The following is a 12,403-nucleotide window of genomic DNA, read 5'->3' on the forward strand; positions in this document are numbered from 1 at the left end:
CCACGTCTAATGAGAATGAACATTAAAACAAGCCCACAGCTCAGATTTAAGCTATTGAAGGATCAGAATATCTTCAGAAACTGGATGCATGCACATATTTAAATAATGTTAGTGTTTCATAGCATTAAAGCAGATAATTCATAATGCAAGCCAAGTGTGACAAAATGGTCAAAATTCAAAAGAAGGAGAAACATTAAAACCTCTTTCAGTTACTCACCCTTCATACTGTATTAACCACGCTTTTTTCTGCACAATGATGGAATTTTTCAACTCATAATTAATATATTTTTCTTAATCTGGGTGAATCTAATAATTGGGCCGTGATTTGAATTGAGGAAAATTTAGCAAGCCAACATTGCAAAAATTCAGTATTGCATGTTGAATCACAGTAACAAAGCAACATTTGAAAGCAGTTTGCTCCAGTACATTTATTTTAAAGGTACACGGAATGCAGTTGACAAGACTTCCGTTTGTCAGTGTGTAAAAGTAAATTAGAGCTTTTCTCAACCACTAAGTTGAGAAAAAGTTATAATTTTCTTAGGGGAAAGAACAATATTCAACAAAAACTTATTGAAACACATATTTTGCCATGAGTACAAATGCCAAGAGATGAAATGTGAAGTCCACTCAGAACCTGTAGAGGTCAAGTCATTGGGTATTTTTAATGCAGAGATTGGCAGGTTCTTGATTAGAAAGCGTATCTAAGGTTATGGGGAGAAGGCAGGAGAATGGAGTTGAGAGGGAGAGATAGATCAGCCATGATAGAATGGCATAGACTTGATGGGCCGAATGGCCTTACTTTGCCCCTATGACTTATGAAAGCTAAACCCCAAGCTAAATTAATGATAGTGGTCAGCCACTGTAAGAATATGAAGTAAACAGTTAAATAAAAAGCCGTTACATTAAACAAATTAATTTGTAAACAAAGGAAAAATGATCCCTGACCAATTTCCCACAAATATCAAAATTATATCAGCCATAAAGTGCTCTTGATTGAGCATTTTAAAAGCAGGCTACATCCAGCACTAGAGGTAAGTAAGGCTGGCAAAACCATGTAGTGCTGCAAAGTGTTTTATACGACAAGAAGTAATGGAGGTGGAGAAATATTAAGAGTGTGAACTTAATTATAATTGTCCTAAATATTGAAGAGATCAATAATTAGGTCAAAGGAGTGTAGAATTATATTGACTGATACAAATTTCAATGTACACTTGTACTCATTTTCTCAACACTCAGTTTACAATATCCCAGCAGCATAAGCTCTAAGAAAATGTTATTTTTAGCTTTATTTGTCTTTCTGCAACTATAATAGACAGACCAACATGTGCCTTGGGATGCTCATTACATTTACCGCTGCTGTATTAAAAATGAACACTAATTTTGTCATCAGTTGACTTAAGTCACAACTTTCATCATTCCAAAGCAGCTACCAGTGAAACTGTGGCTTCACCTGCACTCTTTGTGATTAGTTTACTTGAAGCTTCCTTGAAAAATATATAGACAATAATAATTTGTTAAAACTGACAATATCTATGACATAAGCAGAAGAATGGATGAGATCACACGGCAATAATTAAAGGTCAAAAGATGTTTATGAAAAGCAGGACATTTGGTCTTAAGAGTTATGCAGCACAAAAACAAGCTCTTCTGACCACCTCACCTATGCCCACTAAGATGCCAACCATTGTCCTGCATTTGGCCCATATCCCTCAAACTACTCCTACCCACGTACTTGTCCAAATGTCTTTTAGTTTTACTGATTAAACATCACATTACATTCTCAGAGAAAAGCAAATGTGAAAAATCCAGAGGCTCCATGGATGCACTAAACCATTATTAAAGTGGGATCTCGGTGAGTGCCTCCCCACTGAAATGCAAAATTGCTGCACCAGTGTAATGTGCAGAAAACAAATTCATCACCTTCTTGTTGTTAAAACTGTATTTATCAATTTATCATTTATATGATAAATATCAGTCACTGCCAACAATCTGATTTTAAATGTTGGAATTATTGTTTCAATTATAATTTTTGAATACTTTTTCTGCCTTCTGTCAATCCAATCTCTTTCTCTAATTTTTTGTACTTAACTTCCCATCAAATGCACGCGTTGTACTAACCCTTTCTGATCTTGGGCTGTTTATTTCACAATCCTTCAATCTGACGTGCTAGAGATGTGGAGCTATACACCTCACTAACCCAGGTGCCGCTGGCCCATACTTCCATTTACGACCCATTCTGGCAAAAAGTGAACCTACAAGGCTAGACTTCTGTACTGAGATGCGTGATGCTCTTCCTGACAACCCAGCTCCTTACCCACTTCCCCTCTATTCCACAAACCTGAATTACCAGGCACAAAAAGACATAATTCTGATGGAGTATTCTAAACCTATCCAGAAGTATTCATCTCTAATGACAATAAAGTTGGACATCATCCAAGAGAGAGCCTGCCTGATGGCACAGTGTCCGCCAATGTAAATATTCATATCCTCCATTCTGACTATGGTTCAACAGCACCTCACAGATCACCTATAAATATGAAAGCAACATACATACATAACTACCAGCATCTCCCAAGTTAATCCGAGCCATGTGCACTAGCATGTCAAAACGCTAGAGCTCCCGTAGTCTCAAGACTACGCCAGTACTTTAACCACAGAGACTGCAGTGTTCACAATCATGGTTCAATGCCAGCATCTCAAGGGCAACTGAAGTATAAGATAAAATGATAGCACACTCACGCTCTTTTTAAGAAAAAAAAGGAAATCTTTTCAGGTAAGGAAACTGGGGCGGATCGATAAACACTTATTTGGTTAGCTTTTCAAGGAAATAGATTAAGGTAAAATGAAATCATAGAATATTAACAGCACAAAGTATAGACATTTATATAGCACACTTCAAAGTCTTGGCATTTAGTTCCTTGGTACATCTTAGAGTAAACATAACATGGACATTGGTTTAACATCCAAGTCGCATAATGACAGCATGGGATATCTTCGTACCTTCGATTATTGTGGGACTTGAAGCCATAACCTTCCAGTTTAAGTGAGATTGCTACCCACCAAATAATTGCTGACATACGTTATCCTAAAATCCGCATCTTAGTTTGTAATTCCAATGAGTTCATAAAATCCAAGTTGCCAATTCATTTTGAAATTGGATTAAATATTTAATTACATGGACTCCAGAAAACAACGTATTTTGGATAATGCACCATCTATAGCTTGTTCAACTCAGTGCCTCTTTAATCCAAGCAACCCAATAAGAAATGTTAATCTAGATCAGTTGTGACAGCAGGCTCCCGAATCCCGAGGCTGTGTAATGAAAACTAGAATATAAATTTGGAATCTTTTCAGAAATTCATTTACAAATTTGGAAGCTGTAATTTTATACAACAGAGAAGTTGGTTGCCTGGACATTGTCCCCATTAAATCAAACATTATTGCAAAGTAAACAGTTCATCAAAAGGAGACAAAGTCTTTAGCCCAAAGGCTAATTTAAATAAAAATTAATGGTAAAATTAAAAGCATCTTAAAATAATGATTTTTATCATCGTAATTAATATATCTGATACTTCTCCACAACTCCTCTTTATTGGATTAGAAAATGCTTGCATGAAATTTACAGATAGGAGACTCCATACTCACTGCAGTAACGATTGAATTTGGTTGTGTTAAAATAATTAATTGCTTCCAAAGATCAAATTCAATGGCATATTATTTTTAATTAATAAGTGAAGATTTAAGATTTTTTTAAAATCTTAATGGTATAAGCTTTCCCAGTTTTTCCAAAGCAATCTTTGCACTTCACAGGAAGTTATTAAATTTACTAAAATTTGAAGATCTATGATTGTTAGCATGCTTCTAACATAATGAAAGCTGAAATGGTGCAGTCAGCATTTTATTAGTCGGGAAAGAGAAATCTGATTTTTTTTTTTTTTTTTTTTTTTAAAACAGTTAACTGTGCAGTTTTTCTGTACTGATACAAGATTCCAAACAATGCATTAAAAAACATGCACAAGACCACAGTGTTAATGACTACCAAACTTGTAACCCTAGATTCAATAAATGTTCACTTTCAGATGTTATAACAGTTATTCTAAACCTTGTTACCACAGTCAGAAGAACTGAAACAACAACATTTATGTACAAGATATATCTATTTAATTCACACCAGCAGTATTCACTGGCTCTTATCCGACCCAAATTAGAAATATTTACACCTCACCAAATTCCACTCAAAATTGTGGACTGTTCTGGTACGCAGCAGATCATTGAAACATGCACAACTTTTTACAGAGATGTACAATGAGTTAATACAGGAAATTATAAATATACCCATGTTTAAAGACAAAAATATTATACACATTATTCCATTTAAAAGCACTTAACCTTTATTTTAAAAATGAAGCTTTTCACATATTCACACACACACAAAATTGATGTGTGATTGCAAGGTGAAGTATCCCCATAAGCCTATCCCATAAGGAAGGGGTGGATGGGGAAGAGGAAATGAAATCAATGGGATGTAGTAAATCTAAAAACCATATTAATGTTAATAAGAATAAAAGATGGTCCAATGCTTTTGGAAGATTATGTTTTCATTACCCCTGTACAATCTGGAACTGAGGTTCCAGGTCTGATTGATGAAAAAAAACCTCACAAGTTTTCACTTTGCAATTTAAAATACTAACTTATCGCATTAATCATTTATTAGCTAATGTCACAGAACTGATTTTTTGTCTGGCAATATCAAGCATTGCTTTAAAAAAAAAAGTTACTACAGTATAATTTTCTTGAGCAATTCATATTAATTTTGGACTTGATAGTGCCTGTGAAAAGGAATCCATTATGGTAAAAAAAAGTCACTTTTGAAAATAATAAATTTGCTCTAAAGAGGAAGAGATTTTTTATTTATATATATATTATAAAACTTAGGTCTAAGAGCTCAGACTTACCACTTTACCAGGCCTTGCCCATGTGCAAATAAATCCTTCCTGACAGGCAGTGACTATACAGTCTTCAAGAAATATTAAAACAGTCAGTCTTTCATGTGCTATCTTTTTACAGATAAGAGGCTCTAACAAGGGTACATCATCCATTCTAGGGCAGAGATTAGTTCCCAGAGTCTTGGCCGAGTCTACTTTAGTTTTGGTGACTAGGTTTAATTTGTCACTGCTCTTGCTGGAGATGTGGCTCATGCTGTGATTCCGTTTATGATCCTTCTCATGGTGTCTTTCCTTGCGGTCATGTAGTGATAACGTTGCAAATTTACTGACTCCTGAAGCAATTGCACCATCCATCACACTGCTTTTGTTACTGGCATTCGTAACGGCAGAGTGCGGTAGGCTATTTGATCGAGGAAGAGGAGGAGGTAAGGAGTTGCCGGGTGTTGTCGTGATGCTGTTGTTGCCATTGCTTCCAGTACTGGCTGTAACATTTCCAGCTGATGGACTTGTGGCATTCATCACATTTGTGTGTGTCCGAGCACGTGAGAGGGGTTGATGAGGGAACAGGATGTCTTCCGTTAGATCCCATAAACACAGCTGTGTGTCTTGGCCCACAGAGCCAAACCTATAAGTGACACTCACGGGGCGACTGTCTGTAGAATTCCTTTTGGACAACCTAGATTGTGTACTATTTGCCCGATCTCTGCCAAAGTGTATTTGGTCTTGGAAATCCTCATCACTTCCACTGAACTCCATAGGGTCATTTTCTTCTACGCTAGTGGTATACGGGTCGAATGCAACAACACTGACCCACGATTTGTGTCCATGTCCCCTGGCTATTACACGACAATCAATAAAAGACCACACAGTCACCAGATCATCTTCTCCACCCGTTACAATATATTTTCCATCTGGACTCCAACACACACAAAGCAGTCCTCCAAAGTAACTTTTCATTGTGCCATGCAATTCAACCGAATCAAAGTTAAATACACGAAGATATCCATCCTGACTCACACAAGCAAGGTACTTTCCATCAGGCGAGAATGCAAATTCATTTAGTGCCCCCTCACCAACTGTCCATTTCAGCAAAGGGTTTCTTGTAGATTTGCTTTTGCAAGTGTGAACCGTGTAATTGTCTCCTTGTTTCAGTGGCTGATAATGCGGTGCAGCGGTCCCACAGGAGTGCTCCACATTATACAAGTACATACTGCCGCTGGAATGTGATACTAAGAAGAGGCTTTCCGAGCCAGGCACCCATTTTACACAAGTAACACGTGACTTGTCTATTAACCTCTGAGGAAAAAAGACAAACCAATTAATAGTTTTGCAATTCTGTATCTTCAAAACTGCATTGAAGCAAAGATAACATGGATCATAAATCTGAAGTTATTCCATTTCCCCCACAAACATCTTTTAAAGTGTTTTTAAAAACATAAGAGCCAATTTCAAACACTGACTGCTATATATTTCGATAATTAGAACAATGAACTACTTATTATTGAATGTTGCATAAAAGGACATAGGCATGTCAATTTAATTTTAAATAAATAGCTTAAAATCTCAGACGTGCCCAGGATTTATTTAACACATTTAACAATTCATATTGAGAACAATAGCCAGAAAAAACTGTCAGGACTTGATATGTAACCAAGTCTTTCATCTCTTAATCTCTCCCAAGAATTAGTCTTCAGGATCCCATTGCTCAGAATTATTCAAACATTTCATCATAGCTTGATCTATGTGTCCAATTAAAATTGTTGCTTGTATGGAATGATATCTTCCCCAAGAATAAACAATTTCATTTCCTTCAATGTCTCCTTGCTTTTATGTTTAAAGTGTCAATTAAACTGTCCTTTCCTGCCTGCCCTTCAATGTTTGAGGGATGGTGTCAACTTTCAGAATATTCCTGTATGTGAATGCAAGGTCTTGCTCACACACGCTGTGAGATATATGCTGCTTATTTTTTAATGTTTCTTAAAGCCAAGAAGCAGTTCTACTCCCACTCTAACCCACTTCTAGTCTCACAAAATATATGCACATTGAAACTTCATTTCCTGCCCATTAACTCATTTAAAAATAAAGACCTGGATAGGTTTGAACTCTGCCTATTGCCTAATGTTTGCATAACCTGCCTCTGACAGGATGTCAGCTGCAAACTATTAGCTTTGTTTGAAATTATTTGTATACACAACAATGAAGCCAGCCAGTGTCGTTTTACAACAATGTGTTTCCTGCTTCAACAGCCATTGGATTTCTTTACTTAAATAGGATTTTATTCACTTTATGTTACCATAACGTGTAGATTCATGGTGTAGCAATTTTCCAGCAGCTCATCGGAAGAATTCCTTTGAGGAATGTTAATTTTTTCCCCCACAGACCAATTACATGAAAAAAACATTTGCAATTGTTGTAGAACTCCTTCTTAAAATGGGGTCTGAGGTATGTTAGCTGCTTTACAATCCCAAGTTATTACGCATGCCCAATAACTCCTAAAGATGCACCACCAATGCATCACCTTCACTGGCCACTGAGCACCCTTTCCATGAGCTCCATCTAGGCTACTCCATCGTTTAATGTACAGAGTCACCAGTTGATCATTTTAGTATCTTGATCTGCCGATCTGATGGGATTTGTCACTCTCTTGCAAACATAAATGAATTAATTGGTGACGTTTCAGGTCGAGACCGAGTCTGAAGAAGGGTCTTGACCTGAAACGTCACCCATCCCTTCTCTCCAGAGATGCTGCCTGTCCCACTGAGTTACTCCAGCATTTTGTGTCTATCTTCGGCGTAAACCAGCATCTACAATTCCTTTCTACACAAAGGAATTAATGTCGTAATGAGACACGTAGCAGAATGGATACCAAGCTGGCTAAAAAAACAGAAGCAAAGTACAAATTAAAGAGAGTTTGAAATTTGAAATATTAAACTCGCATAACACACCATATTTGAAGTATTGTGACCACTTGCATCAGGGACAGAATTTAGCCAACATCCAGATGTTCTCCTCCCCAACCTTCTTTCCCAATGCCTTTTCCAACTTGGCTCAGGCATATGGATCCTATGGTCCTGGGACTCCCAACCCAAAGTTAAGTGACAAGGTTAGAAGAGGCACCAACCAGCATATCACTGATGTCTCAAACACCCTGACTGCCCTCAACCTGAAGCAAAACTGGGGGCAGAACTTTATCTTCCTGAAAGCTTAACCAACTTATTGATTATAAAAAGCACACCCAATCTTTTGCATTCTAACCTCCAGGTCATCAACTCTCATGCGAATGAATGGGAATTCTATTCCTGTGCCGGGTGAAGTAGAATTATAGAGGCAGATGGCAGGGCAATGCCGTGAACATCTAATAAGATTGGGCGCTGATCTCTGTCACTCAGTTCTTCCTGGCCTTAGGCCTGGACTGCCCAGGTGCAGGAGTTGCTTACCTTCCAGCAGCTGAATAGCAGCCATTCCCTTGCAAATCAACAGCTACAGCTCCCTTCATTTTGCAACAGAGGGGCTGGAGGTGGTGCAGAAATGATTTACTTGAATTAAGCCATAACCGAGAATTGAAAAGGCTGGCCTTTCCCAAGAAAAGACTGAGGGTTGATCCAATGGGGACCTTTAAGATTACAAATGCATTTGGAGGTAATATAAGAGAGGTTTCCACTGGGAGGCAAAACTTAGGAACGTACACAAATAAAGATACTAATAAGCTCATTAGGGAGTTCAAGGGGAAAACATTTCCAATAAGTGGTCAGAAGGTAGCGTTTGGCAAACGACTCAGGCTGGAGGTTCCCTAGTATACCAGAGATGTAAATGTTTAATCTATTTGGCGGTCATTTAATTTTGTTTAACACTTTAGAATGAGTGCGTGATGAAAATATTTCCTTTTTAAGTGATTGCTGAAACAAACTTCCCTGATACATTAATATGATGGTAGACAAAAATGCTGGAGAAACTCAGCGGGCGAGGCAGCATCTATGGAGACATTTCGGGTCAAGACCCTTCTTCAGACTGATGTGGGGGTAGGGTGGGAACAAGAAAGGAAGAGGCGGAGACAGTGGTCTGTGGGAGAGCTGGGAAGGGGAGGGGAAGGCGGGAGAAAACGGCTACCTGAAATTGGAGGTCAATGGTCACACCGCTGGGGTGTCAACTGCCCAAGAGAAACATGAGGAGCTGCTCCTCCAATTTGCGGTGGGACTCACTCTGGCCATGGAGGAGGCCCAGGACAGAAAGGTCACCATTACAACAGATAATCCTCCGATATTTTCACCACCTCCAACAGGATCCTACCTCTGGCCACATCTTCCCATCTCCTCCCGTCAGCTTTCCGCAGAGACTGCTCCCTCCGTAACTCCCTGGTCATTTTGTCCCTTCCCACCCAAACCACCCCCTCTCCCCTGGTACTTTCCCCTGCAACCGCAGGAAATGCTACACTTGTCGCTTTACCTCCCCCCTCGACCCCGTACAAGGACCCAAGCAGTCGTTCCAGGTGAGGAAGGCTGGGCGATCGCTTCGCCCAACACCTCCTCTCAGTTTGCATTAACCAACCTGATCTCCCGGTGGCTCAGCACTTCAACCCCCTCACATTCTGAATCCGACCTTTCTGTCCTGGGCCTCCTCCATGGCCAGAGTGAGTCCCACAGCAAATTGGAGGAACAGCACCTCATATTTTGCTTGGGTAGTTTACACCCCAGCAGTATGAACATTGACTTCTCCAATTTCAGGCAGTCCTTGCTTTCTCCCTCATTCCCCTCCTCTTCCCAGCTCTCCCACAGCCCACTGTCTCCGCCTCTTCCTTTCTTCTTCCCGTTCCCCCTCCACATCAGTCTGAAGAAGTTGTCTCGACCCGAAACGTCACCTATTCCTTCGCTCCATAGATGCTGCATCACCCACTGAGTTTCTCCAGCATTTTTGTCTACCTTCCAGCATCTGCAGTTCTTTCTTAAACATTTATATGATGGTGTCATTTGCAGGAACCAGGCAGGAACTTCAACATTTCCACAAAGGCAAAGTTTAGTATTGAAAATATGAAGTTGACGCTGATGATGCAGTCAGTGACACGGCCATTAAATGTTACAGTGCGTTGCCTGGATCTGACTGAGATTTTGGATCAGACACAAAAAGAGTTAGATAGCGTACCGTACTTTAAATTATTACTTAGTAAATTCTCGGGTACATAACAATTAATTTGGTGTCATTGTAATTTCAAGGGAGTTCAGAGATTTGAAGTAAAAATAAACGTGCATTTTATTCTCTATCCAATTGTTACCTAATGTTATCTTTTAAAAGTAAAATAATTTTCAAAGCTGCCACAGCCAGACATAAAAACAGTTTTTATCCACGAGTAGTTGCTCTACTAAACAGCCAAAAATCTGTATCCTCCCTTTGACCTGGTATTTTGTTGGTTCACATGCTTGATCAATGGTGTTTTATCATTAATGTTTTATTATTATTAATGTTTAGTGTTTTCGGAGTCATTCGTAATTGTCACTGTATGTCATGTTGTTACTTGTGGGCGGAGCACCAAGGCAAATTCCTTGTATGTGAATACTTGGCCAATAAACCTACTTACTTAATTAGCTCCGGATTGCTATGAGGAATGCCCAGGAAGCACAAATCTGGAGAGTACAGATTTGACATTGCTCCTGTACTGGAGGGCAGTTCAAATCCCTGCCCTCAACTTGCACTCACAAAACAAAGAAACAATGACAGCTCAATGGAAAGGAATGGAAGAGAAGGCAATGGCTAACGTTGTCCCTTGAGCAAGTTGCCATAGATTAATTTCTGGGGTGGCAAACAAGAGAAGACAGCAGTTGCATCACCTCCAACAGGCCAGCTCCCCACATTTTCACACAGAAATGCCATGCCGCTTTCCCCAATCAGCTATCGCTTGCCACAGGTTCATCTCCCTACCAAACAATGGGGGCAATTCATTGCAGGGGGAGCAGCAGATATTTCCCCAGGTTATCAGCACACACGGCTGTTAGTAACACACACATGCACAAACAATGCTTTATTATCCCTCAGTGTCGATTATGTTAGTGACTGTTCCTGAGATTCAGTGTAATGCTATTGGTTGCTCAGTTAGTTTTGTACAGCACTACCTTAGCTTTACTTGAGCACAGATTGAGGCATGCTATTGCCTGTAGTTTAATCCTGTGCTTCATTTCCAGTTTTCAACTGTTTAGCATGTCTATTCCTACTCATATGTGCATGCATCTTCATCATAAACTGCATATTATGTTATGAAGAAATGTTTATTTAAAACATTCAAGTCCATGCCCAGAATTATTGTTAGACTTGTTTACTTCAGCCAAATCTTTTTTTTCCTTATACTCATTGCAATATATTACTGAACACAATCTATTTTCGCTACTTACTTCTTTTAAGTATGTTTTTCTAAAGGCTCGACACTATTTCCAACCTTGTTTCTAACCTTAAACTTTCACCACGCTACAAAAGATGATTTGACTTTCCAATGATTTGGTACTCTGAGGCACGCATCCATGACGACTTGCTTGCTATGGGATGCTTCATCCTCCACCCAAAGTAAATAGTCCATTTCTGGGTGCGGCCATTCTTGTTCAAGTAAAATGACGCCACCATTTTTATCAGATTTTTGATTTAAGAGGCCAATTGGTCATTATTAATGAATTGTGTTATTTTCATATTCACTACCTTAATCACATTTACAAAAAACATTCAGCAATGGAATTATTCCATTCTTCTTCTCCTCCTCCCCCCCCCCTCCACACCAAACTACACAGCACAACCTTGAAATTCACCACACAGATGTTTCATCCAAGCTATTAAACCATCCCCAGATCTCACAAAAGGATCAGGAAAATATTTAATTTAGCGGGCATTCATTTTCTAATGTGCAAATAATGCAAAGTGCCCTCCATAATGTTTGGGACAAAGACCCGTCATTGATTTATTTGCCTCTGTACTCCACAATTTGAGATTTGTAAAAGAAAATAAATAAAATTTTAAAAAATCACATGTGGTTAAAATGCACATTGTCAGATTTTAATAAAGGCCATTTTTATATATTTTGGTTTCACCATGTAGAAATTGCAGCAGTGTTTATACATAGTCCCCCCCCCCCATTTCAGGGCACCATAATGTTTGGGACACAGCAATGTCATGTAAATTAAAGTAGTCATGTTTAGTATTTTGTTGCATATCCTTTGCATGCAATGACTGCTTGAAGTCTGCGAATCATGGACATCACCAGTTGCTGGGTGTCTTCTCTGGTGATGCTCTGCCAGGCCTGTATTGCAGCCATCTTTAGCGTATGTTTGTTTTCGGGGCTAGTCCCCTTCAGTTTTCTCTTCAGCATATAAAATGCATGCTCAATTGGGTTCAGAATGTGATTGACTTGGCCACTCAAGAATTGACCATTTTTTAGCTTTGAAAAACTCCTTTGTTGCTTTAGCAGTATGTTTGGGATCATTGTC

General features: G+C 39.0%; 1 protein-coding gene across 2 annotated transcripts in view; it reads right to left on the reverse strand.

Annotated features, from left to right (window-relative positions):
- The window catches only part of wdr20a (WD repeat domain 20a), a 51,172-nt gene that overhangs the window by 6,719 nt on the left and 32,050 nt on the right, over positions 1 to 12,403 (reverse strand). Inside the window, exon 3 of one of the 2 annotated variants that reach the window (XM_055641120.1) lies at positions 4,956 to 6,242. The exons of the other annotated variant lie outside the window; for it this stretch is intronic. Within the exon in view, the coding sequence (XP_055497095.1) occupies positions 4,956 to 6,242 (1,287 nt within the window). The remainder of the gene's footprint in view (positions 1 to 4,955; positions 6,243 to 12,403) is intronic. 2 annotated transcript variants of the gene reach the window in all.

Source organism: Leucoraja erinacea, chromosome 9 (assembly GCF_028641065.1).
Source record: "Leucoraja erinacea ecotype New England chromosome 9, Leri_hhj_1, whole genome shotgun sequence".
NCBI lineage: Eukaryota > Metazoa > Chordata > Chondrichthyes > Rajiformes > Rajidae > Leucoraja > Leucoraja erinaceus.